Source organism: Ornithodoros turicata, chromosome 9 (assembly GCF_037126465.1).
Source record: "Ornithodoros turicata isolate Travis chromosome 9, ASM3712646v1, whole genome shotgun sequence".
NCBI classification, from domain to species: domain Eukaryota; kingdom Metazoa; phylum Arthropoda; class Arachnida; order Ixodida; family Argasidae; genus Ornithodoros; species Ornithodoros turicata.
Genome location: NC_088209.1, coordinates 36,949,355 through 36,976,597, shown reverse-complemented (window position 1 = coordinate 36,976,597; position 27,243 = coordinate 36,949,355). Strand labels below are relative to the sequence as shown.

The window sequence follows — 27,243 nt, the reverse complement described above, 5'->3', positions numbered from 1 at the left end:
TTTAAAAGACTAGAAAGGGTATTTCGATAGTTTTTAGATAAAGCGTACTTCAGCATTAGATGTATCGCCACGATGGAAACTATCCCGCTATCTTACTCTGATCTCTTATTAGGTACACCAAAGTCCCAAATGTTAGCTCCAAGAAGTACCCGCGAAGTAGCCAGAAAATAGTCAAGTCGCCATGGCCCAAATTTCGGCGAGACCAGAGTAGTTGGTTACATGACTAGCTAGTTAGTCGACCGGCGGACTAGTTTCTGTGCTGTTACTTCTCAGTAAGCATGGTGAACAGTCCAGACAAAGATGCGATGAGACTGATGTGGTGAAACCTATGGAAGCGATGACGCGGCATTTAACATGTCCACACTAATGTGTCCGTGCATACAGAAGGAAACAGTCGTGTGTGCATGTGTGCGATTTAAGTCGAGAAGCAAACTTGCTGTATCATATTCTGTTTTTTTTTTTTTTTTTTCATCTGTGCACCTAATTGGACCTTGGAGACCGCGAATTGAGCGTTATACAAAAAACGGTTGACGACGCCAAACACAGTTGTGGTTATGATTTCAGACACACATCAGGGAGGTGAACTGCTGATCTTTATGCCCATATTGTACCCACTGAGAAAGTCAGACTTGTACAAAATACTGCGCAAAAGTAATTAAAGTAAGATACTAAATACTCCACGTAAAAAGTATTTAATGTAGAGTACAAGATACTCAGAACTGAAAGTAATTTGAGTAGAGTACTAAGTACTCTAAGAAGTATTTAAGATACTCTTTACAGTACTTTAGTATTAGCAGTAAATGAAACGCGTGTACTGAACGTGTCCGTACAAATGATTTGATTTGATTTCACCTTACTGGCGCAAGGATAACGGGACCGTACAAATGAAAGTAATAAACTTCATCTGCCATGCTTAAGCACATGTTTCATTTTCAAGGCCGTTGTGTCAAATAATGCTTGGTGAACTTTCGTGACCCCAAGTAAAATCTTATGAACAGCCTGTGAGCTCCAGTCGCGCAATCTCACTCTTCAGTGCCCCACTCTCACCCTCAACGCATTAACCCCATGTTTTTCTTTTAAAGTCATCTTCTGTAATCCATCTCATAATTCTTTCGCTGTTTGTTAGTCATCTTTTCGTTTGTCATCTTTGTCTTTAATCTGTCTCATCCTTCTTTCACGGTTTGTTGGTCTATCCTTTACTTCTCCATTGTTTTCATTTCTTTTTTTATGTATTTTATTCTTCTTTCTTCACCTTCATTCTTCTTCTTTTTTTATTTTGTTTTATTTTTCTTTCTTCAACTTCTTTACTTCCCAGTTCTTTTCTTTTCCTATTTATTTATTTCTTCTTCTTGGTTCATCTTTATTAATTTTCTTTTTGTTGCGGAATAGCAGGCCGACGTCCCGTTTGGCTGACCTTTCTCCCGTTTCTTTTTTTCCTTTCGTCTACTAAATATATCACCCCCCCCCTCCCCAAGTACACTTTGTTGATATTTTCCGAGACAAAACATCGTAATCCCTCGAGTATTTCAACCTCTGGCGAGTGTTTATTGCTTTGGTGACCCAGGAAATAAATGCCCGGATTCTCTTGCACCTAATCCCATTGCGATTCCCCTTGCAATATGAATAGGAACCGCTTTTCTGATGATCTTGGCTTTTGACAACAATGCCAGGCGTGGGACCATCCTATTGTGCAAGAGGATAAATGATAGATTCCCGAATTCCCGAAAAGAGAGAGAGAAAAAGAGGGTTATGTTCTTCCAGTGAGCTGAAAATCTGGACATAGTGGGAAGCTAGTGTGCTTGACGGCGAAGGAAAGTGTTTTGAGTACTGAGTAGCAAGTACAAAAAACGTTTTTAAATGCGTTAAATACTTGTCGGAAAAAGTATTGAGTAGAGTACAAAAGCAAACAACGGAAAAAGTATTTAAAATACTGTAGTTTGAGTATTTTCTCACTTTCTTCTCCATATTTTTTCTCACTTTTGAACATTGAGCATTTCGTCACTACTTTCTGAAGACCTGGAGAAAGTACACATCAAGGGCACAATTCGTACCTTGTCACGTGATGTGTGCTGTAATTAGTATAATGTTGTTATTGGATGATGTTGTAGAAGAATGGCATAAAACAAATAGTAAAGGGTCTTCTGATACCGTTCACACTTTTTCTCTCTTCTTCTTCTTTCTTTCTTTTTTTTTTTCACGTGCTACGCGTACGTTTGATGTTAACGACCATGAACTCACTTCATGTGCTTCGACGTGAACAAAATGTAGGACGTCTGTGACCCATTGAAATAGTTATAACGCACTCCAATACAACACCAGAAGGGCAGGAGTAAGCACTTACCTTCTTTTTGTTCTTGAGGATGCGCATGTCGCGATCCCCCTGCGCATTCCCAGGAGACCTAGTGTCCTTCAGTCTCATTCCCATCCGCGCATACACGAAGCAAATAGTAAGCAACGGGAAAAAGTACTGAAGACAAACGAGCACATGATTGTACACCCTCCACGTGGTGCGGGACATCCCTACTTCGTGACAGAACGGCTTTGTAATGTTGAGAGTCGTTGACACCAGCACATTCTCCACACGCAACGCGACAGCGTAGGGCAGCGCAGCGGCCAGCGCTACCATCCATATGCCAAGTATGATAAACTTAGCCTTGAGCTTTGACGTCCGCGCCTTAAGCGGCGACATCACAGCACGGTAACGATCCAGCGCGATCGCTGTCAGCGTGAAGATGGACACGTTCACGGACAGAACCTGGACGAACGGGCAGAACGCGCACATGAACTCCGGTAGCACCCATCGTTGCAGAAGAGCTGCCTGGAATTGAAAAGGGATGGAGAAGAGACCGATGATGACGTCCGCCACGGCAAGGTTGGCGATGAAAGAGTTGGTGACGGTCTGCATCCTCCTGGACGTGGCCACGATCCACATGACCATGAAGTTCCCGGCGACAGCCACGAGGGCGATGACACCGTAGAACAGTGAGAGTAACACGACGAACCCCACTGGCACTTGGTACAGGCTGCTGGTGCTAATGTCAGCTGTCGACGACCAGGAGGATCCATTGCCGTACTCCGGGGGTTCATCAAAGCTTGGCATCAGAGGGGAATCATGGGTCATGCTCAGACTAGGCCCTGAGGTCATGGCTCTGACGCGGGGAGGTGGGCCATCGTCCGCGCGGTCTTGACTTCTTGGAGCGACTGTCGAGCGCTCGGATACTGTGTGGAGCGCACTGAGGGGAAAGGGGCATCGCCGCCACCTTCTTCCTTGCGCTCCTCTGGTGCGCGCGGGCTTCCTCGCTAGCCACGCGCCACGAACTTCCGCCGCGAACGCGGCAAGCTCAAAATTACCGTCTCCACGCGCGCCTGCCGCTGGTTGTGCGCTACGTGGAGTGTGGTTTTGGCCACGCAGCTGGGCTTGGTGCACAACGCAAAAAAACAGCTGTGCTGCGCGCACGTCGGTTGGGTAGTTGCTTTAGTGACTCGCTCAAGGTTGATTACGCATTAATTGTCGCTACCGTCTCTACTGTCAGTGTACATGTGTTTCGGTAGCTTGGTGCGCACAAATAGCTGTCCGACGATGTTTAGTGTTACATTTTGCGCGTATCTTTTTGCATGTCATCGGGAGATCAGAATGAGAAATTTTTTCTCATTCTGAAGTTTTTTCAAAGAAAAAATGTTTCTCATTCTGTAACATTATGAGTGCACCATGAGGGCATGCATGAAATAGACAGTTTTTTTTTTTAATCTGTTAGAGAATTTTCATAAAAAAGCCATGAGAGCAGCATAGATGTCGTTTTTGCAGTTACATCCTACGGCCAGGCTGACATTCTCTCGAAAAAGGTATCAACTACAACATGACTAATTCTTAATTAACTTTAATTAGGGGATGACATTCAAAAGCAGAATAGCAGAATGAGACACTATCCTAGTTGAGAGCCATTCCACGTTTAAAGAGTCCTCAAACACGCACCTGCGTTAAGATATCCATCCTCAAATTTTGAGCTGCAAATGATCCGAAATTGAAAAAAAAAAAAAAAACAAAAAAAAACTGAGAAGCGCATATCACTTTCGCCGACGGAGGCTTACCTGGGCGGGAAAAGCGGTTTATCTGGCCCGCAGGTCGGCACCTACTCCAATCATATCCATCGCTCCAAATCACGTGGCCCTCTGACGTGAAATGCGAGCTGTACCCCCTGCGTTCCAGGTCGCCGCGGTTTGGGTTTAAGCTCATTTGCATATCAGAATTCGGGGGCGGATATCCTCACGCACGTGCGTGTTTTAGAATTTAGTGTTTTAGAAACGTGGAATGGCTTTCAACTAGGATGGTCTCTCATTCCGATCTCCCGCTTTTGGCCGAAATCCTCTAGTTCGAGAGTTCATTAATGAATTTTAGATAATTACTCATCTTGTACTTGCATACTTTCTTCGAGAGAATGTCAGCCTTGCCGTAGAATTCAACTGCAAAAACGATATCTATGCTGCTCTCATGGCTTATTATTATTATTTTTTTTTTCAAATTCTGTAACCGATAACCTTGTACGTGACTAGAGAAGAAACGTTTTCCTGCGTCTGAATGTCGTTATAGTGCTTCAGTGTTTGTTCAGCTTCGGACAATAGGACAAAAACACCAGTGTGTTGCATTTCTCCATTGGAGCGACATCCTATAGCAGCAAAATGGAGCGGACGCACGTACCGAGAGATGGACAGTACAGCCGGCCACCCGTTTCTCATTCGGTCTCTTCCTGATAGCCAGCAGGGGACCGCTCCGCTGAAAAGCTACGTCGGGGCTGTGTTTCTTAAACTTTTGTACTATAAGCTGTACAACAACGAATGTGATCGAGCGAGCGTAAAACAGCGAATTCAGTGCCATGTGATCGTTTCATATAGTTCGTTAAATCTGCAAATATATGAGCTTTGGAGTGGAGAGTTTGATTCACAAGGATGAAAGCATGACTATCTCTACTCGAGCATGACTGACAACACGATCGGAGCAATATTTTCCTTTGGTGCGGTCAGTAATTTAACTTCCCGACGTATCTGAACCTTTGGGACTGCATAAAAGAGAGGTCCTTTCGCCTCTCAATTAAGCTCTAATTTCTCACCATTAGACAAAAGCTAGTTGCAGACTTTGGACGTCATTGTGAAGAGGAACAGCGTCTCGGTTTAGTGCTCGAGAAAAGCTCGCAGAGAGCACGCGCAATTAAAATATTAATCAATTTAAAAGATGTCTTTTGTTTGGGGATCATTATTGATCAGTCTCGCATATACACAAGTAATTTGGTGAAAAACGAGATGGTAAAAAAAGGCTTCATTTGTTTTCTCTTGATATTTTTTAGGTATACCTAATTCGTGGGGGAAACGTCATCGCAGGCTTCACTTTGCTGTTGAAGAAGTTTAATCAGAACAATCTAAATCTAGAAGGTAAGTTCATGCAGAAGCCTAGAATGTCGGAAAATGATACTTCGAAGTTCAGCAAGACTGTCGATTGCCGTATGTCCATAAGACATACACAAATTCTGATGTTTCTACATGACCATGACTCATCCTCTCATATTAACCTCTGTGAAGTGGGGTAGGGTCCTGTGACTACCACGGGGAAACATCCCATGTCATCATCACTTCTCCATCATTTATTGTTGTTGTTGTTACATGACCATGTGACGATTTTGGCACCAGATATTGCCAACGATAGTTCGCTCCGCTCGGAAATCGGCAGATACAAAGAAAAGTATACACTCAGAGGAAAAAAATGAATAATTTTTAGCCCGTTTGGAGACTATAGTCGTGTTCAACCTAAGGAAAAGAAATCTAGTCCTTCAGCTGTCAAAATATTACTGCGCCTCGGATAGTATGGCCGGACACAGTGAGGTCACGCTGTCTCCTTGCGCCAGATAATGTAGTCCATGATACTCACTCTGCTTCCGTATTCGCTATTAAGACTGGCCGCATGACACTACGCTGCGGGAGAAAGTGCGTCTCCTACTGTTGGCGCATGGTGGCGCTGCAGTATTTCTCCTGGCGCGCTGTTGCGTCTCCTTATATTCAACGGCGTATGTAGTTGACGGACTAGATTTCTTCCCCTTCTTAAGTTGAACACAACTATAGATGCAATGCCACAACCAGTGTTCCTTTTGACCGATAAATACACAGAGGTATATGCGATGTTTAGTGACTAATTGCAGTGCCCAGGTGTAAATTTCAGGGCCGCGGGACTAGAAAGGGAGCAATTCTAAGGGAGTAATAAGGTATAATTTTACTCCCAATTTACTCCCGTATTTTTATTTCTTTAGAGCGTACCTAGTGAAATTGTTTGCGTAGTCAATTCACAAATTTAACAACTGCTGTGCAGGCTTACAGAAGAGCATGCTGAGAAGTGAGTGAAGTCCTTTTCGTGTTAGCGCCGCGAAGCAACTGTGGCTATGAGCGGCGTACAGACGTGCACAGATGGAGAGAGGACAGCAGGGAGGAGTGGGGGATAGGGGGTTAGTACTTAGTATGCGTCCTGGGCCGACTTCTGGGGGACCTGGGAGGTGTTTGGTTCAAATCCTACCACCGACTGTGCAGTCTGAGGTTTTCCCTGGGTTTTCCCGTAGTCTTTCCAGACGAATGTCGGCACTGTTTCCCCTGAAGTCGGCCCAGGACGCATACTAACCCCCCTGTCCCCCACTCTTTCCTGCTGTCCTCTCTTCATCTGTTCACATCTGTACGCCGCTCATACCCACTGTTGCTTCGCTGCGCTAACACGGAATAAAAAAAAAAAAAAGAATTCCAACCCGCGTCACCTCCCAGCCTCAGCGTGGAAAGCGATCGTCCTAACCACCATGCCACGGGAGCTGTTGAAGTCGAATTTATCCAATGTCGTCTGCTGCATTCCCGAAGCAGCCATGCGTGAAGTGCCTCTGAATACCGTTTGGCTTACATGACCGATAGAATGCATTCGTACTAAGGTGATGAAGTGCGCTAGTTGGTATCGGTTAGATTAGGTTAGGTTAGGTTGGGTTGGGTTAGGTTAGGTTGGGGGGATATGTTTATAAAAAAAAATCGAAAAGCCATGCAAAGAGCCGGCTCCGTATTCCAAAAAGAAAAAAAAAAGGAAAAAGAACAGCATAAAAGAAGGAAACAAAAAAAGAGACAACGTATATAATTATATACATAACATTAAGGGCCCTAAGGGGCCCTTAAGGTTAATTTGAAGTTAACTTGAAGGGCATGAATGCCCTTCAAATCAACTTGCCCGTAAGGGCCCTTGGGGTAAAATAAATCAATAAAAATTAACATAATATACATTATGACAACGTCACATGCAGTTCATGAGTCCTGAGGGGGGTAACGTTGCGTAGACGAGCGGTCTGCCTGCCTATGCTGGCTTCATGCTGCTTGGTACCTGAGGCTATTGGAAAACGGAGTGACAGCCCACTGGTTGGTTAGCTTGGTGGGTTAGGTTAGGTTAAGATAGGATGACCAACCTGTAAAGGGCAACATGCAAAACAATCCATTCGTGTGTTCGTCAATCGTCATACAGAAGGAGATACACAGATCAAACCGGTAGATGCGTCAACATCAAGCCCGGAGAGCATGCTGCGTCATTACGATTTTTCCTTTCGGGTCACTTCATCATACACTGTATCTGTTGTGTTTATGAGCCAATTCCCGGCATACCACTCTACAGGGAGCGTGCCACAAGGCATTGACTCAGAAAAGTGTCGAAGCCGGTGAGATCATAAAGGCGGGAACAACAACAACAACAGCAGATAAATGGTGACTATAACATGGGATAAGGAAGGGGGTATTAAAGGCAGTGTGTGGAGCCAACCCTCGATAGTGCTCCCCAGGAAAGAAATCGAATTTTTGGACAGGGTTGGTAGCCGCACCGTTCGATAGTGATAATGATAGGTGGCCTTGCAGCACGAAAAGAAATCGTGCAGGAGAGAGACTTATGCGTGCGCTCAAGGCGGTGCGCTACGAAATGGATGTGCCTTTGTCCAGCAAAATGGAGTCTCGCATAGTGCTTATGTGTGTCGTCCTTTAGTCCCTCCTTTTGGGATGCTTCTTCATGCTTATCGATAAACGGCGCTTGTAATCGCGTGGAAGCAAATTGTAGTGACGGTGATGGCGGTAACCGGACCTGCTTTGTTGCCGAGATCGAACGGTGTCGGCGCGCCGCGGAGCAACGACGAACTACGGTAGTGTGTTCCTCGCGTCGTCTGCTTTTACACGGTTATTCCGCGTCCAATGCAGTAGGTGGAGCATTGGGGAACCGAACACTACCGTACCATAGCGGCACAAGTGATTTTCCGGTGAATATACACAAGAATTACGGTAGTGAACCATCAACCCCGAACATCGGCCGGCGTGTTATCCGCACTAGAAAGGTGACTGTGTCGCCCACCATAGGTCGATCTTGCAGCGAATACTTGAGTCACTAAATAAGCTACGCTTCAGAGTATCGACACTGAGTTCCAAGGGCGAGCATGTGCCATCTTGTTTCCGCGCCACGCTACCCACGCGCACGCGCAATGCGCACGTTAGCGCACGATGCCATCTATCGTGCGCGGATGAAATGTTCCTTTCGTTTGCAAGCAGCAGTTGACGGCCTTGAGCTCACCTTGACATCCTCGGGACGCTATGGTTGACAATACATGCATTATCGCACAATAATCATACACGGTTCTCTATCCCACAGGGAGCGTTATGTTAGCCGTCTTTGATGCTCAAACGGGGATGATACAGGTGTGGTTCGGAAACAAGATGGCGCTTCTAGTCTGCCTTGGACCTTAGTGTCGATACTCTGAAGCGAAGCTTATTTAGTGACTCTAGCGAATACCTGTGGAGCTGTCATGACCGGCAGCTATGACGAAATTTGAAATGTGATGGTAATGATGAAGAACTGTGTAGGGCATGACGCGTGAGCGATAGTGGAGCCTACGAGACGATGGCGGACGCCTAAGTCGATTCACGTGTTTTTATTTATTTTTATTTTTTTAGAGCGGATATTTTACGTGTTTGCTTGAAAAGCACATAAATATGCTCCAAGTCCATTGTCTCTGACAACGGTTTTCGCGACATGATCAGTGGACAAACGTCAGTTTCAAGCATGCGGGCACTACCTTGTGACTCGGAGGCGTCACGTGTCCGCGTAAGCCAATCACAAACGTCTATGGATTTGTGGGCAAAGTTCACCCGTAAAGAGTTAACTACTCCCGAAGTATAGCATACAAGTTTTCAAACATGTTTCGTCGACAGGGCTCTTTAGGTGTAGGACATGGTTCAGCGCAATATATTATGACCGTACCTCATTGTATATGCACGATAATATCTTAGGGTACTAACGGGAATTGAAGAGGCTGAAGGCTTTGGGTCTCAAGAGGCTCCAAGGTGTTTCAAATATTAGGACACGTTGAATGGTTTCGGTTAGCTGGCATCGTCTATAACGTCCGTCATTCAACACCTGCTTATGCAATTCCGAGTTGGTGAATGCAGATCCCGTTGGAAGGCTACGCAGCTGCCTCGATCGCATGCGGGAGGCCTTTCATACGAAGATGGAATAGATGTCTTAGCGTCGGGTCTTAGATAACGTCGGGATTTTCCCGTTCGCACGCCTCTCTCTAGGGTATAATTTCCCGTCCCTTTCAATATACAGCCGTGACGAGGTCAGTACACTTGGAAGAGCAGTCTCCGCATCGATACATTGCTTTCATCACTGTAAATCGACTTGTGACTTTGTTCTCAAGTGGCGTTGTTGATGTTCTCAACGTACTACCGGGGAGGTGTGACGAATGCGATTTGCCGTTGTTTTCCTCACCCATGAGGGCATCGTCACGACTGTAACCGGGGTGAGACGCATGGGATTACATTTGTGATTTGATGTTGAAATGATAACGTTCGAAAGTCGAGGGGGCACTAACGCACCAAAAATTTCTCTTCGAGAAATGAAAGATTGAGATAGCTTTACAGCAGTGTTTTTTTTTTTTTTTTCAAACGAACGGCATTAATCCGTTGGCGTAGTTGGCGCTTTATGAGCGAAAATTCACGCTTTCCCTCTTCCTTACCTTCTCAATGAGGTCGAAACTGCGGAGCGGGCTCTCATTGATCGCTCCAAACGATGTGTCCGATCGTCGCGGGAGATCGTTTAAGGAGGCCGATCTGAGGACTCTCCGCATTGTGACACTTTTTGAGAAGGAGAGGGAAGGCGTAAACTGCGCTTTGTTTCGCTCATAGATCACGAACGTCGCAACCGATAAATTTCGTTCCTTTTGTGTTGATGTCAAGGTAACAGCATCTTTCATTCCGCGAGTAGTAATTTTTTGTTCATGTTTAGTTTTCGTTCTTTTTTTGTTTAGTTTGTTGTTTTTATTTTGTAAATTCGTTCATTTGTGTAAATCGGGCACTCTCGTGTCCCTTATAAGTTGACTGACGTCTCTTGTGCGTCGTTTACGACTTAGCGTTGCCTTCACACCTGCGCTCTGGTATAGGCTGGGCCACAGCAACGCGGCGCTGGGTACAACTTGTGGTTTCCCGGCAACAATCCGACACGTTATAGAAGACTGTAGCCAGTACGCATGCGAGCGACGGGCCTTTAAATGTCACCTTGAATAGCTGGATCAGAGGCCATTCAACATCTAAAAAGTTCTCGGCCCATGGAGTAACCCTGCACATCACTGCAGTGCACCTCGCGCTTTTCTTTGCTTTCTGAGGGCCACCGGCCTCCTTCAAGAACTGTAGGGGTTTCTTTTGTTTTCCTTCCCTCTTCATCCTTTCATGTGAACCTTTTTGAAGTGGGGTAGAGTCCTGCACTCAACGCAGGGCAACATCCCACATCATCATCATCATCATCATACATTCATCCATGTTGTTGTTGTTAAGTTGCAGACCTGTCACTGCTAGGATTGATGTCTCGTGAGCAGTTAGTTAGTTGGAAAACTAGTAAAATAAGATAAACCTTGAAGCTTTCAGCAACCCTCCTCGATTGCAAAAGCTGTATTGGTACTGCACACTCTGTCAACTCTCTCAAGCGGTGAATCACCCCAGGCCATAGTCATGATTTAGTTGTTGTTGTTGTTGTTGTTGTCAAAGCTCTCACCTCGTCCCATAATCATTCATGTTGTTGCTGTTGTTGTCAAAACTCTGACCTCAAACTCACGGGCACTCAATCAATAGAGCGGGAAAACAAAATAGCACACTATACAGATGCCCAGATGGAGCTGGCTCATTTATGGGGTCCTCTGCGCAATCAACGGAAGGCAATCAGTCTGCTGGTAGCCTTCCTGAGTGAGCCCGGTCTCACAACTGTATTGTGAGAACAATAAGTGCAAACTCCATTTTAGTGTCTCGTGAGCACGCAAATTCTACGTCTTCCACCAAGCGGCTGGATCATCCACCCGTCAGTTAGGCGGTAAGCTACATTGCAGGGCTAATGGTCAGGCAGCTATTGCTAGGGCGGTAAGCTAGTGTCATGACTCGAGAAAGAGAGAGAGAGAAAGACGTTAAGCAGGATGATGGAAACAGGGATACCTCCTTCCAAGGCTACGTGCTATGTACGATTCCAATGTGTGGAAGAACTAAACGTTCTGTGACCGGCGCAGCTACGGAGAAGATTCACCTCCCGAAAACGAAATGGGGAACACATTAATGACTTGCCAACGCGGCATGTTCTAGGCAGATAATATGATCCACACATTTCCCTTTTGTCCTCGGGAGAGCCTAAATTCGCCTGGGGGAAACTCTCAAAAGAGGGATTTCAACGGGTTACCTCAAAGGTAAACTGAAATGAAAGCCGAAAGGAACTGTTAAGCATGATATGAAAACAAACACATGAACATCGTTGGTCGTTGATTGTCCAACGGTGTCTCGCGAGAGGTTCACGTGTTTTCCTTCAGGTATTTATTTATTTATTTATTTATTTATTTACGTTAACCCGAGAGCTTACGTAGCAATATCTGTTGAGGCTTCCACAGATCGATCTTGCTTTTGTGCTGTCTTTCCGTACTCTCGATCGGAATGAAACTTGTTTGAAGGTTCTGTAAATGTTCCAAATATCGACTAGAACAACAGAATGGGCCAGCTGGTATGACATTCTCGGGAACAGACGAAGATACGGCACGAACGTAGACAAACACCACGGAGGACGACACACAGCTCGGAGCGGGTTGGAGCGGTGTGTCGTCTTCCATGTGTTTGTCTTTGGTTGCAGTAGCTCCGTCTGTTCCTGAGAATATTTCAACTATTCTTGTGTGCGTTTCTGTCTCAATGGTCGTGATTGGCAATATCGATGCTCAAGTCGATTACGTGGCGATATATTCGTCAACACTGAGCATTTATGAGCATGTATATACAGGGTGTGTCAGGTTAGTCTGACCAGAATTTTATTAAATTCGCGTTCTGTTATTCTTTCGGAAAAGTCGTTGAATATGTCTATTCCCGATGGGGCCTACTCGAAGGTGGCGGTGTATCGGTAATTAGTGCAGCCGGTAATTAACTTTCATAATTAGAGAAAGTGGGTTGACCGCGCCATTACAAAGTTGTAGAGCACAACCATGAGGAGTCTAGTCCATTAGAATCGAAACCGCAGCGCTTTTATGTGCCCTATAGTAAAAACAAAAAATGCGAAAATGCACTGTTTTCGCGCGTTGCCCGAGTTCTGCGGCCACTTTTTCCTATCGCTCTCTCGCTGTCACTCTTTCACCCCTGACATCAGGCTGTCCCTCAAAGCTTTTTTTGTTTTCTTCTCTTCCTTCGTGTGTTCGGAGTTCCTCGTCGTATCACTCCCTTCACTATGCTGGAGACGGCTCTCGGCATTCGCCGGTACAATAAGCGCTGACATGTAGTGGTGATGCACAAAGCTCCTTGCCAGCAAAAAAAAAATTAAAAGAGAAAACAAAGATCGTGAGGTATACCGGATAAGAGTTTGTCCGCACCGCGTATGACGTTTTTCTGTGACGTTAAATGAGGGCGTAGATATCGACGTCGCTGTCGTTCTTTTGCAGATCACTTGCGCTTTGAAGCAGACGACAGAGATGCAATAGTTAGGTCTGAGCGCGCGCTGCGATTACTTTTGTTGCTTCATCAGTGGCTCGAGCGGATCGCGATTGCAATGTGCTCCCTAAAGTCAATAATTAAAAAGTTGATTAAAGTAGCTCTGTTAATTAGCAAGATCAATGCCGTTCTTAGGTTAAAGGCGACTACGGTACACACCACATTTGAAAGCTTTACCCGTGATACGATATCTAAAGCCTGCCATTTCAATTGTTGGTATTAAAAAAAGTCTAAATAAACGAAGGTCTGTTTTTGTCCTTTAAAGGAGCGTGGAAGTGACCCCCAAAATATTTTTAGTTTTTCGCTGCAACGTCTTCTACAACAAATAAAAGGAGCTGCTGCGAAAGAACGATGAGCGCAGATAACCCAGACAGCACGCGCAAGGCTCTGTTCCGCTCCGCACACCTTTAAAGAACCCTCTCCACATCCGAAGAGCGCCGAAGCGAAGCCGAAGACGGCGTGACGTATCACGGGCTACGGCACGTGACCAGTGACGTCCAACGGCACAGCTGAAACATGTGTAGGCGGCGCGTGAGCCGAGATGAAAAGACAAAGAAAAAAGGAACCGAGCAGCGTGTGTACGTCACGCGGGGCTCGTGTCTCTCGCCCGCGACGGCCGTTCTCAGACTGTCTTTTGTAAATTTTATTGCGCAGTGACAATACGCCGCAGATCGGAAATATTTTGCGTGGTGGCTCCATGTGGACAGCTGCACAAAAGAAGCAGGATCTCGAGTCATGTTAATTGTCACTTCCATGCTCCTTTAAGGAGTAATCCATGTGGAAGACACATTTGGGACACATTGATAAGATCCTGTTATTTTTTTTTTTTTTGTTATATTAAAAGAAAAACGAAGAGAAACGAAAATCTGCTCCGCCTTCTTTGGGGGAACTCCCAAAACGTCGGGTGCGCTGACTGCGTTCAGTATGTGTAATCCAATGCTACTGACAGAAGCCCTAATGACTTTTCTATATAGAAAGCGTACGCCATGTGGACTCTCAGTAGACCCGTGAGGTATGACGTCACCGAACCGAGGCATGCCACGCGAACGCTGAGATTAATGTTCGTAATATGCATTTTGCATTTAAAAGAGCCCGCAGGCCCTTGGCTATACCGAGATGCGAACGAACTGCACGGCAGGATTCCACACAACGCGCTTCTTGAGAATAAACTCGCATTGGCGTGCACTCTATGAAAAAAAAAAAGAAAAGAGAAAGAATAAAATTGAGAGTAATTGCAGCTTGTAGTCCTCTAGATTGCCCCCCCCCCAATTACTCCCTACTTTAGTCTCCTAGAGAGAGAGAGAGAAATACATGATGACGATGATATGGGGATGACTTCCGCTCATTGAGCGGTTAGTCTCCTAACCACAACATTTACTCCCCAGGACTGTAAATTGACACTGAACTTCGTCACTGAATTGTCACTGAACTTCGAACTAGCTGTAGCGCAAATGGTCTTCCGAATGCAACAGTCTACGTAAATATGTGCTCTTGGTCAATTTGATGGCATAAGGCTGTATAACTCAGCCAACTTTGCAATTTTCCATGCACACAGAGGTAGAAACAGTTAGCGCTTCTTTCTTCACATATTGTGCCCTATATGTGTCACTCGATATATCACGGTTGACGGACTTGATTCAAATCATTTTCATGCATCCACACGAGTAAAGTACCTGGGACTCTAGGAAAAGAGCGTGAAATGGAGTCTCCACTCCCGTGACATTCATTTACTCCCGAAAGGGACTATTTTTGGTGGAAATGCATATTTAGTCCCCAAAAGGAGTAGAACTACTCCTTTTTTTTTTTTCTTAGAGTGTGGTTGACTGCATTATTTCTTCCACGCTCTGCCCGAATCCTCTAGGCTGTATTGAAGAATTGGGACAACTTTAATCCGATTATCTTCTCTTCCTGATTTTTTAAATAAACGACAGACATTTTCTTGCCTTCATTCTTCTCGTTCAGGGAACAATCCTACTCTTGCTCCGTGTCCCCGCTTGGGACGCTCTCCTTCAGGATTAGTTTCTACTCCCAGTACAGCAACGAACATAATTTGGTCTCAATTTCTTTACTGACTCGAAATCCGATTAAGTCTCTGATTCAACTCAAACCATTTTCCAACTAATCAACTTACAACACACGCTTCCACCGAAACGCCTATCTGTATTCCTCCTTGCAGCATGTTTTTTTTTTTTTTTCTGCCTTTCGTCGTCTTTTTTTTTTTTTTTGTGTGTGTGTGGGACACGTAAGCTCTTTCAGAAACGCGGTTGGGATAAAGAAATCGTGCGCACAGAGCTACTTTGATTGATCAAATAATCGCGGAACAATTGTCTTTGCACTTGTGCAGGCTTTGCTCCGTAAAGTTGGGGGCAGAATGTCCTTGAATACGATGAAATCTGCGGTGTTAGCTGTATATTTTGGCTGTGTTGTTTGACAGAGCTTCACACGTCATAATTGCGCTGCTGCAATATCTATTATCCTCCGTTGCAAGCGTATACATCATGGCTAACCTTTCCCTCCTTCCACCCCCCCCCCCTCTATTGCATCGTATTACCCTCAAATATTTGATTCAGCGTGGTTATATATGTTAGGTTCGAGGCTGAAGGATACGTGTTCGTGATTCGGGCACATCCGACGTCATTGCTGTTTGTGCTAGCTGGAAAATATCGATTGCGTGTCATTACGACCAAGTCACTCATTGAGATCACATTCTTAGTTCCAGCTCCCGTGGCATAGTGGTTAGCATGACCGCTTTCCACGCCGAGACTGGGAGGTGACGCGGGTTCGATTCCCCCGCTCCCCGGTTCCCCGCTCCCCGGTTGTGCGGTCTCGGGTTTTTCCTGGGTTTTCCGGCAGTCTTTGCAGATGAATGTCGGCACAGTTCTCCCTGAAGTCGGCCCAGGAAGCATACTAACCCACCCACCCCCTGTTCCCCCGTCTCCTTCCTGCTGTCCTCTCTCCATCTGTCCACGCGTCCATCTGTCTCTCCATCTGTCTGCGCGCCGCTCCTAGCCACAGTTGCTTCGCGGTGCTAACACGGAATTAAAAACATGCTTAGTTAAAGAGAGAGCAGAATTCGACCACAAATTCCTTGCTTAGAAAACTTTCTCTAAATGACCACATTATCCCCTTGATGCTCCAACTACTACTACTACTCGCTTCTCTCTCTCTCTCTCTCTCTTTCTCTCTGCACATGCCTTCCACGCAGCGACGTGGTGCTCAGGAATTTCTAATTAACTTTACGGGGTTTATTAGAGGTCCAAAAATACAGCGACATACGCCAAGTATGCCTGTCTAATGGGAAATTACGTTCGAGACAACAATGATGCAAACTGCATGACGATGGGACGAGATATTTCACAGAAAGAATGACGACATCCTACCTCGTCCTATATTATGTTCGAAAATTACATCCGTAACGTTGAAATATGTGCGTTTAAAAAAAAAAAGAGTTCAAACTTGGACAGGTTGGTTACTCATACTTGAAATCGATAAAAATATCGATCGCTAGTTGTCGCCTCTTTTTTGTGTGTGTGTCACTCCTACGTCTTTCGTCCGCGCACAGAACCTTTTCTCGATATTTTAAGTTATATACCTGCGTTTATTTTCCTCATCTTCGTTTTTTTTTTTAAAGTTAATCTTACAGTGCGTTGCTGTGTTACAGTGTAGCTGCACCTCCAGTTCGCCAGGGAATGAAAAGAAGAAGAAAAAAATAACTGTAGCAGTGCGAACATAAATCCAGCTGCGCAACGTCTCTGCATTTGATTTATTTACCTGCAAGTTGCTTTGTGTGCTTCGCGCACCGGTGCTTCCGAAAATTGTGCCCTCCACACTCTCTTGCGTTGCACGTATTCCCTGCAGGCAACCTGGGGTTCATATTTCTACAAGATGAATGCCAATGAACTTCGCAAGGAGGCAGTTGTTTTAATAGGATAATTCCCCTCTGGCACTGAGCAGGATGCGATTTTTTATTATTTATTTTTTTAATAGGGCAGAGAGTAGATTTTTGCATTTCTCATTCTCAACAGTACCCAACAAGTGAAAGAAGAAATTGGTCACTGTTCAAAAATATGCAGTGAAGTTTTGGAGCGCAGTTCTTAATAATACTGCTACGGTGGTGCTACGGTTGATCGTGTCTCTGTTCTAAACCTCTTGCCAAAATCTGGACATGTCAAACTCCAGATGTCTCCAGACTCAAACATGTCAAATTTGAGAGTCATTGTTGGGTTTTTACAATATTGCCATTAGATTCGATATTGCATTGTGGACATCTATGCGGAGCATACTCACCGTAACATGTCATGTAAAAGTAGCTATGGGCCGGCTTCACCAACGCGGATTAACATTTGAACCGAGATCAACATAAATTTAAGGTCTAGCTCTGCCTCGCCAAAGGGAATTATTGACACTGAAAAGTTATTATCACCGTCATCACGACATCAACTAACGATTGTAAAAAAGAATTGAGTGTTAACCTCAAGTTTTAGCAACCCTTAAACTCGGTTCAAAGTTAACAAACGTTGGTAAAACCGGGTCTTTCAAAATAACAGACGACATCACTTGCGATCAAAGCGGAAAAAGGAATGAGTTTTGTGTCAATAGGATTTCGCCAGAATAAAGATACACGAAATGTTGCGATTCCAATTGGCATCGTAACCGCAAACGATCGATTAAAAGTCATCTTAGAATACGCATACAATTAATCATCATCATACGCATCATCATCATCATCATCAGCATACAATTAACTAATCAAGAAAACTTAGTTACTTGAAAAAAAAAAAAAAAAAACGGAAACATTCAACAAGTTTCGGATGCTTCTAATGCTTTTGAGAATACATTTTGTTTCATCACCTATTGAAACTCAATCAATTCCCTGCCTAGAGTCCTGCACTCTTAAAACAAAGCTTCACCACATAGCACGCTGAAGGCCAACCATTGCACAGAGTGATGCCTCCATTACTCTTGATTTGTGGCAAGCGCGGGCCGTACGCCTTTTTGTGACAACATTTCCGCGTAAGTGTCACAAAAAGGCGTACGCCTCCTGTTTTCAACGAATCAGGGGAGAGGACGATGTCATTCCGGATGATGGTTGGTTAGGAGCGTGCTATTTTTCCTGGGTTTTCCTCAGACGCTTTCAGACATATGTCGGCGCAGTTCCCCTAGAAGTCAGCCCAGGACGCACATTTTCCCCAGGGCGTCAGTCGTGACGTTGCCCACCTACGTGAGGCCGACAACGGCAAGCCCTATCACCACCACCACCACCACCATCATTTTTAAGAGTGTACGTTTTTATTTCTTCCCCACAGCGGTTGGGTTCACTCTATGGAAAAACACCAGCGAAAGTAACGATGAAAGATGAAAGTCACTGAAAAGGTTAGCCAGCTGTAGGACCCAAACCCACATCTTCTGGTCCACGTCTTCACGTCCTACAGTTGGCTAACCTTTACAGTGACTTTCATCTTTCATCGTTAATTTCTTAGGCAATTTGAGGCTTTGTGCGTATTTGTCCCTTCTATGTTGTTCCCAGCCTCAGAACATCAGTTCTCTCATGACCAGCGAAATGTTATGGGAATGGCTTTCGTTTTCTGATCGCCTTGTAGAATGTTGGCATTCATAATTTCTTGGGAGTTTCCTCGTATTTGTTGAGGTCAGGCATGAGCGCCGTCGCTCATAACTTCTTGAGGAAGTGGACTGCACGCATAATATACATTGCTTCCGTCACACCCGAAGGCTGTTGTTACTATCACCGGTTTGCGCATATCAACGACTGGTATTGAGCTGTAACAGTATGCCGTGGTAAAGACGAAAAAATAAACTCGCCTCGAGATCGAACTGTAGGTGGCGCTGCGGCGTAGCTCTAGTTAGCTCTAGTTGGGATACGATATATGATCCGGAGCGGCAGGCGTTTCTACGCGGGTATTTTGCAGTGCTTCTGGATGGAATGCCGCTGTTAGTGCTTCACAGATTGCGGATGTGTTCAAATGCGCTGCTTAGAACGCTGGTAAGGTGTGAAAGTTGACAAAAAGTGCTGCACTGCCAAACGCTGAAGTCGTGCAGGTCTCCTGTGTGCCTTCGAAGGGGAACACTGCCATGCCATTCCCGTGTTCCAAGCGAGATTTTGTGTTTGTCTTTTGGCTGCTCTCACTCGAATATTTATTCGTCGCCTGTACAGCTGTCTTTCCCTCTACATTTTTGGCGGTTTTGGCGCTCTATGGCCTTTGGTGCCTTTGTGCCATTAAACACATAATCAATCAATCAATCTACATTTTTATCTTAAATCGAGACAACAATGATTAGAAAAACGTAAGAAAAAAGTTGTTTCCACTGGTCTTGCCGATCTAAATGTACAAGTGTTCAAGGACACAACATCAGGGCAAAATAGGCCAATAAGTATTGAAGCCCATCGCTCTAATTTTTTGCGTCGTATAACACCAGTTATTCAGGTCGTGCGAGTCTGGGAGAGGTTCGAGGTTTGATTCGTCTCGTGTGCCGACATCCATTCAACGGTGCTAAAATATGTTACGAGATGACCATGTCTGTGTTGTGGACTTGACCTTGTGTGGGGTGCTACTAATCAGGTAATAACTACATATAAACTAAGTTTTTGGTTCCAGCGGCAGGTATATTCTGAAGCACGCTATTGCACACGTGCTTCATACCCCACAAAACACGCGTGTTTTACAAAGAACGTTCGGGTTTGGTTTTACCCTGAATGCGTGTGTTCCAATGATCACGTACGTGAAAGACAAAAGTCAAGCCTGTCATACGGTCAGATGAAACCTTGAAGTTCACACATTTAAAAACACCCATGTCATACATATATTCATACATTTATATATATTCCACGCGTTCCATATATATTCATACATTCGATACAACTTCTGTTTAGCGCGCGTACATTGTCATACCTGGCCATTATGAAGTAAGATCGAACTGCTAGCACGGAAACTATTCTATAAATAACTCTGACATAGTTATACTTACGAGAAAAAAAAGAAAAAAAACTGTTACAACGTTGACCTTAGCTCTTGGTACATTTTGTTTGACACACAGAAACCCCAGTGACAAATATCAAAAAAGGCGCAGTGGGATCTGCATACTGGAATATGCACACTCTTAAAAATGAATTTCACCGCATAGCTCGCTCCTAGCCAACAATAAACTCGAATGATATCGCTATGTGCCCTGATTTGTTCAAAACGGTAGGCGTACGCCTTTTTTGTGACACTTATGCCGTTCATAATTGTCACAAAAATGGCGTACGCCTCCCGTTTTCAGCAAATCAGGACAGATAACGATATCATTCGAGACGATGGTTGGCTAGGAGCGTGCTATGCGGTGAAGTTCATTTCTAAGAGTGCACGTTCTGTAGTTTTCTTCCCTGCTAAGCACGCTGGTGCAGGGAACTAGCAAGTTCAAAAAGTTCTCAACGAATTCATTTTCACTCATTTTGAAGCGATTTGTACAACTCGAATGTCCTGAAACTGAGCCTTCCAAGCACGTTTTCGGGCACAATGACCGCAGCGAAAGCACCGGCTCATGCCGCGCATTCCCCACTACGGGCATTTCACGGAGCAGCCGCATGGCGGCGACACTGCTCGATTTCGAGGCGATGGATCTCAGTCACGTGTAGCGTTGAGTCAAGGTGAGCACTGCTGATAGAGATGTATACAAGACACTCTTGAAACAGATCTAAAACATGCAGTGAAGTTACGCTTTGAAAGCTCGGTACCGGGTCTACCTCCATACCGGCGGACTAATATTTCGCAGAGTGGAGGGGCAAGACACTGAGCCTGCTTTCCTTTTTCTTGACGATCGAGGAGACCTCATTGTGTTACTGGGCTGCATCCAGAGCAAAATACGTATTGCAAAAAAAAAAAAAAAGGAATGAATAACTGAAAAACACATTCTGAGCCTAAAGCAGGGTGTCTATCCAAAGCAAAACCGAAGAAAAAAAAAGAAACGAAAAAAGCTTTTTGGGGGGCAAGCTAAAATTGAGCAAAAACATTAGCTTTTCTTTTTTCGTTCCTCCGCCGAAAGCAAAAGCAAATAATAGTCTTACGGTCGGATCTTTAAATGCCACTTTGCTTTCCGGTCGCTCTTTCCTTTGGAAAGCGGACTCTCCACTCAGTTTTAGACATTTCCCTTTCGGACCCGACTGCGTTCGATGCTTCGATATTACTCCCCCTCCCCTTTTTTCGGACTTCCTGTAGGTTGCCGTCCATTCGTTGCGACTTTCGCTTTCGTCGACACCCTACCGGCCTTCTTGTTTTCTAATATCCCCTTGTACCATCATATCGCTTCCGGCAGGATCGCTGTTTCATCTTCCGTTATGGTGTTCGTGTTGTCCTATTTGGGCAGCATGCACCGCGAGCTTAACGTTAATACGTCAACGCTAACGGGCTCAAAACGATACTCAATCGACAATAGACCCCTCCCTGTTTACGAACAAATGACGTCAGATGGTACAACAGTGCCGCCAACTTGGTAGACGAACTACTATAGCAAAAAAATCAACGTTTAAATACAGCTTTTGATATTGTAAGATTTTTATGTAATTCCCTACATAGTTTTAGTTGTATGACTTTGTTCTCCATTCTGCCGGCCATTCCCTATCTAAAGGTGGCTACCGGGATCTTTCATCTCCAGCAGGCTGAAGAGCACGAGTCTGTCTCGGAGTGCACGTGGTATCTTAATACAAAGGAAGCGCGAACTAAGTCGTAGTAACAAACCACATTCCGTATAGGGGTAAGACATTGACTTTCGAGACGATGCAACTCATGATGTGGAGCCTTCTTATTATTTCCACGGTGTTCTGGGCACGCAAATGAAGACATCAAAGCGACTATAAACGTGACCTCATTTGTGTGTACCATTAATACAAAGAAGCGACCCTTGAGCTTCGCGAAGGAATGCGGCTTTGTGAAACTAAGGTGTACTCCGCACGTGCTGTTCCTGCTTCACTATGTCTACGAACGTCATCATTACGTCACGGTGACGTTTCTTCTGCTCAATGCCTCCTCTCCCTGCTTCGCACGTATAGGCATATAAAGTCCGCTAACCACGGCAGACGATTTCAAACATAGGCCGTCTGTGGCTACCAATGACTTCCCATGCGGCTGCTGGCGGCTCGTTTCCGTAGTTACGGCCACCAAAAGCACGGTCGCGATTGGCGGACTCTTATTTTTACGTCACATCGTTCAAGCAATCAGGCTTTGGTTCTAGATGCTGTTGCCAGGGGACAACGTGTGCGCGAGCCAGCGCTGGGATTTTTTAAAATCTTCTATTCGATCATCCGTTCTGACGCTTGTACGTATGTCTCTAAAAGACTCTCAGTGGCAACATCAAGGACATAAGTTTTTTTTTTCTTTGAGGGTATGGTTTTTTTGGTTATGCGGAAATTTATTAAACATTACGAGCGCGCATACACCCACATTATATGGCATATTGTTCACGTACATTTTGTGGTTAGACGCTATACTCTCGCGATCAGATGCGCTGCTGAAAGCAGGTTTTTTTTTTTTTTCGTTAGGAAAGGTTAAATCGTGTTCAAAAATATCGCTAGCCAAAGAAGGCGACCTCCTGACGAAAGCTTAGCTTTGGGAGCTCCTAAGGAAAGGATCGAAAGCGTCGGAAGGAACGTCGTACTTAAAATCTTGGGCCCTGAATGCTCGAATCGAATGACCGCACACACTTAACTGGTTCTAGACTTTTGCTCCATATTTCTTCTTTGAGAAACACTGAAATTCGTCACAACCTTTTATTGAGAACCCGAAGGAAAAACTTTATCGGTCGTAAAAACCGCCCATTCACAAATTTGTCTGGGGTTTATTATGAACTTTATTGAAGCCGCGCTTAGTAATAGTAAAAAAAGTCTAGTTTAAAGTAAGTCTCCCATATTCCCAGCCTGCTTTCGCGTGCGCGCACGCCCCCAGGGCGATCCGAAACTGCTTCATGGTCCTGTTTTACGACGTTTGGGGGCGCTCCGAACCGCATTCTGCAGCGCCATTAGTGGTCCTATAGACGGAGGTTTTTCTGTACACAGGCATGTATCGCCTACGTGCACTGCGGCTCCGAAAAATCGTGGCGCAATCACTTTCACAAAAGAGGTGACGTTTTCCACAAGAGAGATGACGTTCCCTGTACGGCGGTAAGGCAGGGAAAACACGCCGGACACGGTCGCTCTGCAGTCGAGGAGGGCAGTTGGCGCTGCGGTCACCGGCCGAAACTTTGGTGCAACAGGCCTTCAGTGGCGGAACTGTTTTGAGAGCAGGTTAACGTTTCAGTTCTACACCCTGCCTACTCTCTTGAAACGGTCAGGTCTAGTAGAGGTAAAAAATGTTAACGATGAAGGATGAAAGTCACTGAAAAGGTTAGCCAGCTGTATGACTCGAACCCACATCTTCTGGATTACGACGCACCCTGGATGTGCTAAGAAGGCGTGTTCACATCCTCTGACGAAACTGCGCACACCTGGCTGAACGTCATCAATCTCTTACGAAGGGGCCCCGTAGACTACTAATTTTTTCTTTCAGTGTATTTTCGGCATACTTTCGATCTTGACGGCCGACCATATCCCCGTATTACGCGACGTTGTGCAATGCTGTGTGAATGCTGGATTACGCAGGCTAGAGGTTATCCTATCCCGTTTATTTTAGAAGTAAAAACGCATACACATTTTTTGCCTGTATCAGAGCGTTTTAAGAGCGTGTTTAAGTGTGTTTAAGAGGGTGTTCGGGTTATCCATTTACAGTTAGAGAGATGACCCTTGTTATAGAGGCTGGAGCGCTGTTAAAGTTTACTTTGACGAGAGCCGTACAACAATGAGTGTTGTTGTTGCGCCGTTAAACAACAAGTCAATCGTGTCGCAATGACACAACAAACGGGCCTGCATCGCAAACGACAATCAAAGCTGTATTGCACATCGAATAACAACAACAACAACAAAAAGAAAAGATACACCCTTCTACTCTACAAAACTATGCTGATGTCGACGTTTGACCTGCGTCGACCTCTAATTAAATCATTGTTCGCGTTAAATTCTCCCCTCCCCCTCAGGGTCGAAATGGTCTCACCGTAGCAACACCTGTGATGCGTCCTAATTAGTGCAGTCGCACGGAAGGGAATGGACGAATTAACTTTCTCTTATCTCTGAAGACGCCTGGCACATCAGAAGACCATGACTGCTTCCTCGCGTCCTCTTCCCTGTCTCCCTAGCAACGTGCAGGCAGACCGGTAGTCTACCCAACGTTATCCCCGCTTCCCCCATCCGATGACTTCTTAACAGCATGTCGAAAAGAGATTTGTTAAAAGAGGAATGAAGTCGGAGCAGGAAGCAAAGTGGTCGAGATGGATTGTGTCTAATGAGCTACACACTACGAAAAAAAACAAACAAAACAACAACAACAACAAAGAAGTAGGAAATGAAAAGAAAATTGAGAAAGGAAACACAAAACAAAGTGGGAACATGATCCAGAGACAGGATATTGAAGTTTATCTCCTTTAATGGCATGACATACGTGGTCCGTCCTGCTTGGAGGAAGGCTATATGACGAAGCCCCTCTGATGACACTAATGAGCTTAGGTATAGTGTCATCCGCGAACAGCAAAACATTGGACGGTGATCGTCAGGTTGTCAAATCGTCAAATCGTAATTTCCTCGAAAACGTAAAGGAAGGAAGAACGCGTGCAATCTCATTTTATGCAATTAACTAATGACAATGATGATGAATGATAGCTGCCGTCACACGCGAGGGTGGCTTGAAAGGTTCTGACCCTCGTGCGGAATTTTGCTGCTTCGAGGTACATTTTGTCACGAACACAAGCTTGTAAAGCACTATTATGTTGGTTTCTAAAACTGTTAAGGCTGCAGGATGTGCTTTGCTATGAACCACGATAGATAGTGTCGAATTGCGTTCTTCTACCTCTTTTCTTCTTTCTTTTTTTGTAATGCTAGTGTAGACCAATCCGAGGCCTCTCCCGATTGTCAAACTTCTTGAGACAACTTTATTTTGAGAAGATGAATGGAGAGAGAAAGTGTAATATATCACGAACGAACGCGACGGATGGCTTCTGTTCCTTTTGTGTTGGTCAAGGTAACGGCATCTTTTATTCCGCACAGCGAGAAAAAGTTTGCAGCTTATCGCCTCCTTTACGTTCCAATCGACCGCACCTATATTCGGAAAAGCACTGCGAAGGTATAGGGACGAAATGAATAAATACATAGATGCCAGGTTAGACCGTACACTCATCTCGCGATATGTTATTAGGCTTCTAAGGTCGTTAAAGTTATCCCTCCTTTGCTCGTGTCAGGACTAAGTCCAGAACCGTGTGCTGGACCTCTCCCTGTGAGGCCGCGATATTTTCGCAATCTGGAAGTGGTTATGCATTTTAATACGAAATTATACTTTACAAAGAGGGAGCGAAGGATTTAGCATTGCGCCCGTCCGTCTGTCCGTACAGCAGTCTCCTGCGAAGCGTGCTTTGACTGCACTACCGTGACGAACGCAGGAAAAGCAACCAAGGAATATCTCTCCCCCCGGCTCTCTTAGCATGCGGATCTGATACTGCTGCGGTGTGTTAGTGCAGCGTAATGAAAGTGAAGCGAGCCCATTGGGTGCGCTTACGTATACGCCTCGGGAAGGCAATGCAGTGCAATTCAAGATGAAGAGAGGAAATGAATCAAAGCGAGCAGTGGAATACGCCATGACTGTTTGCCTCTGCGCGGTGGAGAGGATAAAGTTTGGAGCAACCACGTGACCAAGTGTCTGTCCAATCACAGGGCAGCAATGAAGGGGCATTCTTAGAGCGAAACAAGACTCCGCGTGGGTCCACGGAAGAAGCCATGCGCGCCTCAAGGTTGAGCTGTTCCTCGCTTTATTTGTGAGGGGAACCAACGAGGCCGCTCCACAGGAAATAGGGGAGAAGGGGAAACTGAAGAGTTGCGATGGCAGCTGACCTACGTGCATTGCGTATACAGGGTGTCACAGAAAATGTGTCATTAAATTGTGATTAAAAAAAAAATACCTTACCTAGGATATCGCGGTCAACGGTATTTGTTCTTACTAGGTTTTTCCCACCTCCTGCTGTGAATGCCATCTAAGTCAAGTCTTATTATGACAGTTTTAACGACCTGAGCTTGGACATTTGTCAAGCAATGGTCGCTTTTTTATTCTACAACGTACCTCACTTGCTCAAGTTCATGACAAGTGACGGATCGATATTGAGGAGCTATCCGATCAGAAAAAATAGCCGAACATCATGCGTTTCGGAGCGCCCAGAGCATTGCTGTCGACCACATTTTGCGCGCCCTCGCTCGCAGTCCGACGAAAGGACGTTGCTAAACCCGGCCAACACAAGGATGGTTGAAAAGATACGACAGGCATGGCTTATCGCATTCCGGCTTCCTCTGAGATTATGCCTTCTGTCTCCACATTTCAAGAATTCACATTTTTTTCCACCCTATGTGGGCTGGGTTTAGCAACCTCCTGGCGTCTGACTGTGAGCGAGGACGCGCAAAGAGTGGTCGAGCGCAAGGCTCTGGGCGCTCCAAGATGCATCATGTTCGGCTTTTTTTTTCCCCAATGGGATAGCTCCTCTACATCCGTGTCAATTATCATTAACTCGGGGTGGGGTAGCGGGTAGCAGTTGTTGGGTGTCGGGTTAAAGAAACGTTTTCCGAAAAATGTAAAGAGAGAGTGTGAAAAGAGAAAACTGTTTTTTTTTTTCACGATATTTATTTCTTGTCCTTTGAGCGACATAAAACGTGTTGGTCCGATTTGACTTGGAGGAACACAAAATAAAATCGATTGTGTGGAGCTCTCGAACAGGGACGGCTGCTCCGGTTCTCCTAATTGGAGAGGTAATGGATAGTTATGTAAAATAATGAGAAAGACCCAATCATGTTGGCGGGAATGAACGCTTGAGCCGGAGTATAGGAACAGTGGAAAGTCTACGCAGGCACAAACTGCTGTCGGAAAATCCTCGCTAACTGCTCCTTAACGCCGCTAAAGCACAAATAAGACGGGGCTGTCTATTGCCCGGAAATCGATCAGGCTATTTTAGGCTTACTTTGCAGGAGAAGGGAATGAAAATTTCTACTCGGAATCGCACTAAGCTGACGTGCGCGCTATTTTGTCGCGTGTGATGGCTCGTAAGAAAAAAGAAAGAAAGAAGTACAAGGGACACACGGTACGGGATCTTCTTGAC

The 27,243-nt window shown here is 45.2% G+C and overlaps 1 protein-coding gene and 1 long non-coding RNA gene across 2 annotated transcripts in view; one reads left to right on the top strand and one right to left on the bottom strand.

The window, feature by feature from the left end:
* The window catches only part of LOC135368810 (RYamide receptor-like), a 124,866-nt gene extending 121,498 nt beyond the window's left edge, over positions 1-3,368 (bottom strand). The window contains exon 1 of the mRNA XM_064602326.1: positions 2,342-3,368. Within this exon, the coding sequence (XP_064458396.1) occupies positions 2,342-3,145 (804 nt within the window). The 5' untranslated portion in view covers positions 3,146-3,368. The remainder of the gene's footprint in view (positions 1-2,341) is intronic.
* Positions 1-27,243, top strand: part of LOC135368811 (uncharacterized) — a 342,797-nt gene that overhangs the window by 262,689 nt on the left and 52,865 nt on the right. The window contains exon 6 of the long non-coding RNA XR_010414874.1: positions 5,340-5,424. This is a non-coding gene — a long non-coding RNA (uncharacterized LOC135368811). The remainder of the gene's footprint in view (positions 1-5,339; positions 5,425-27,243) is intronic.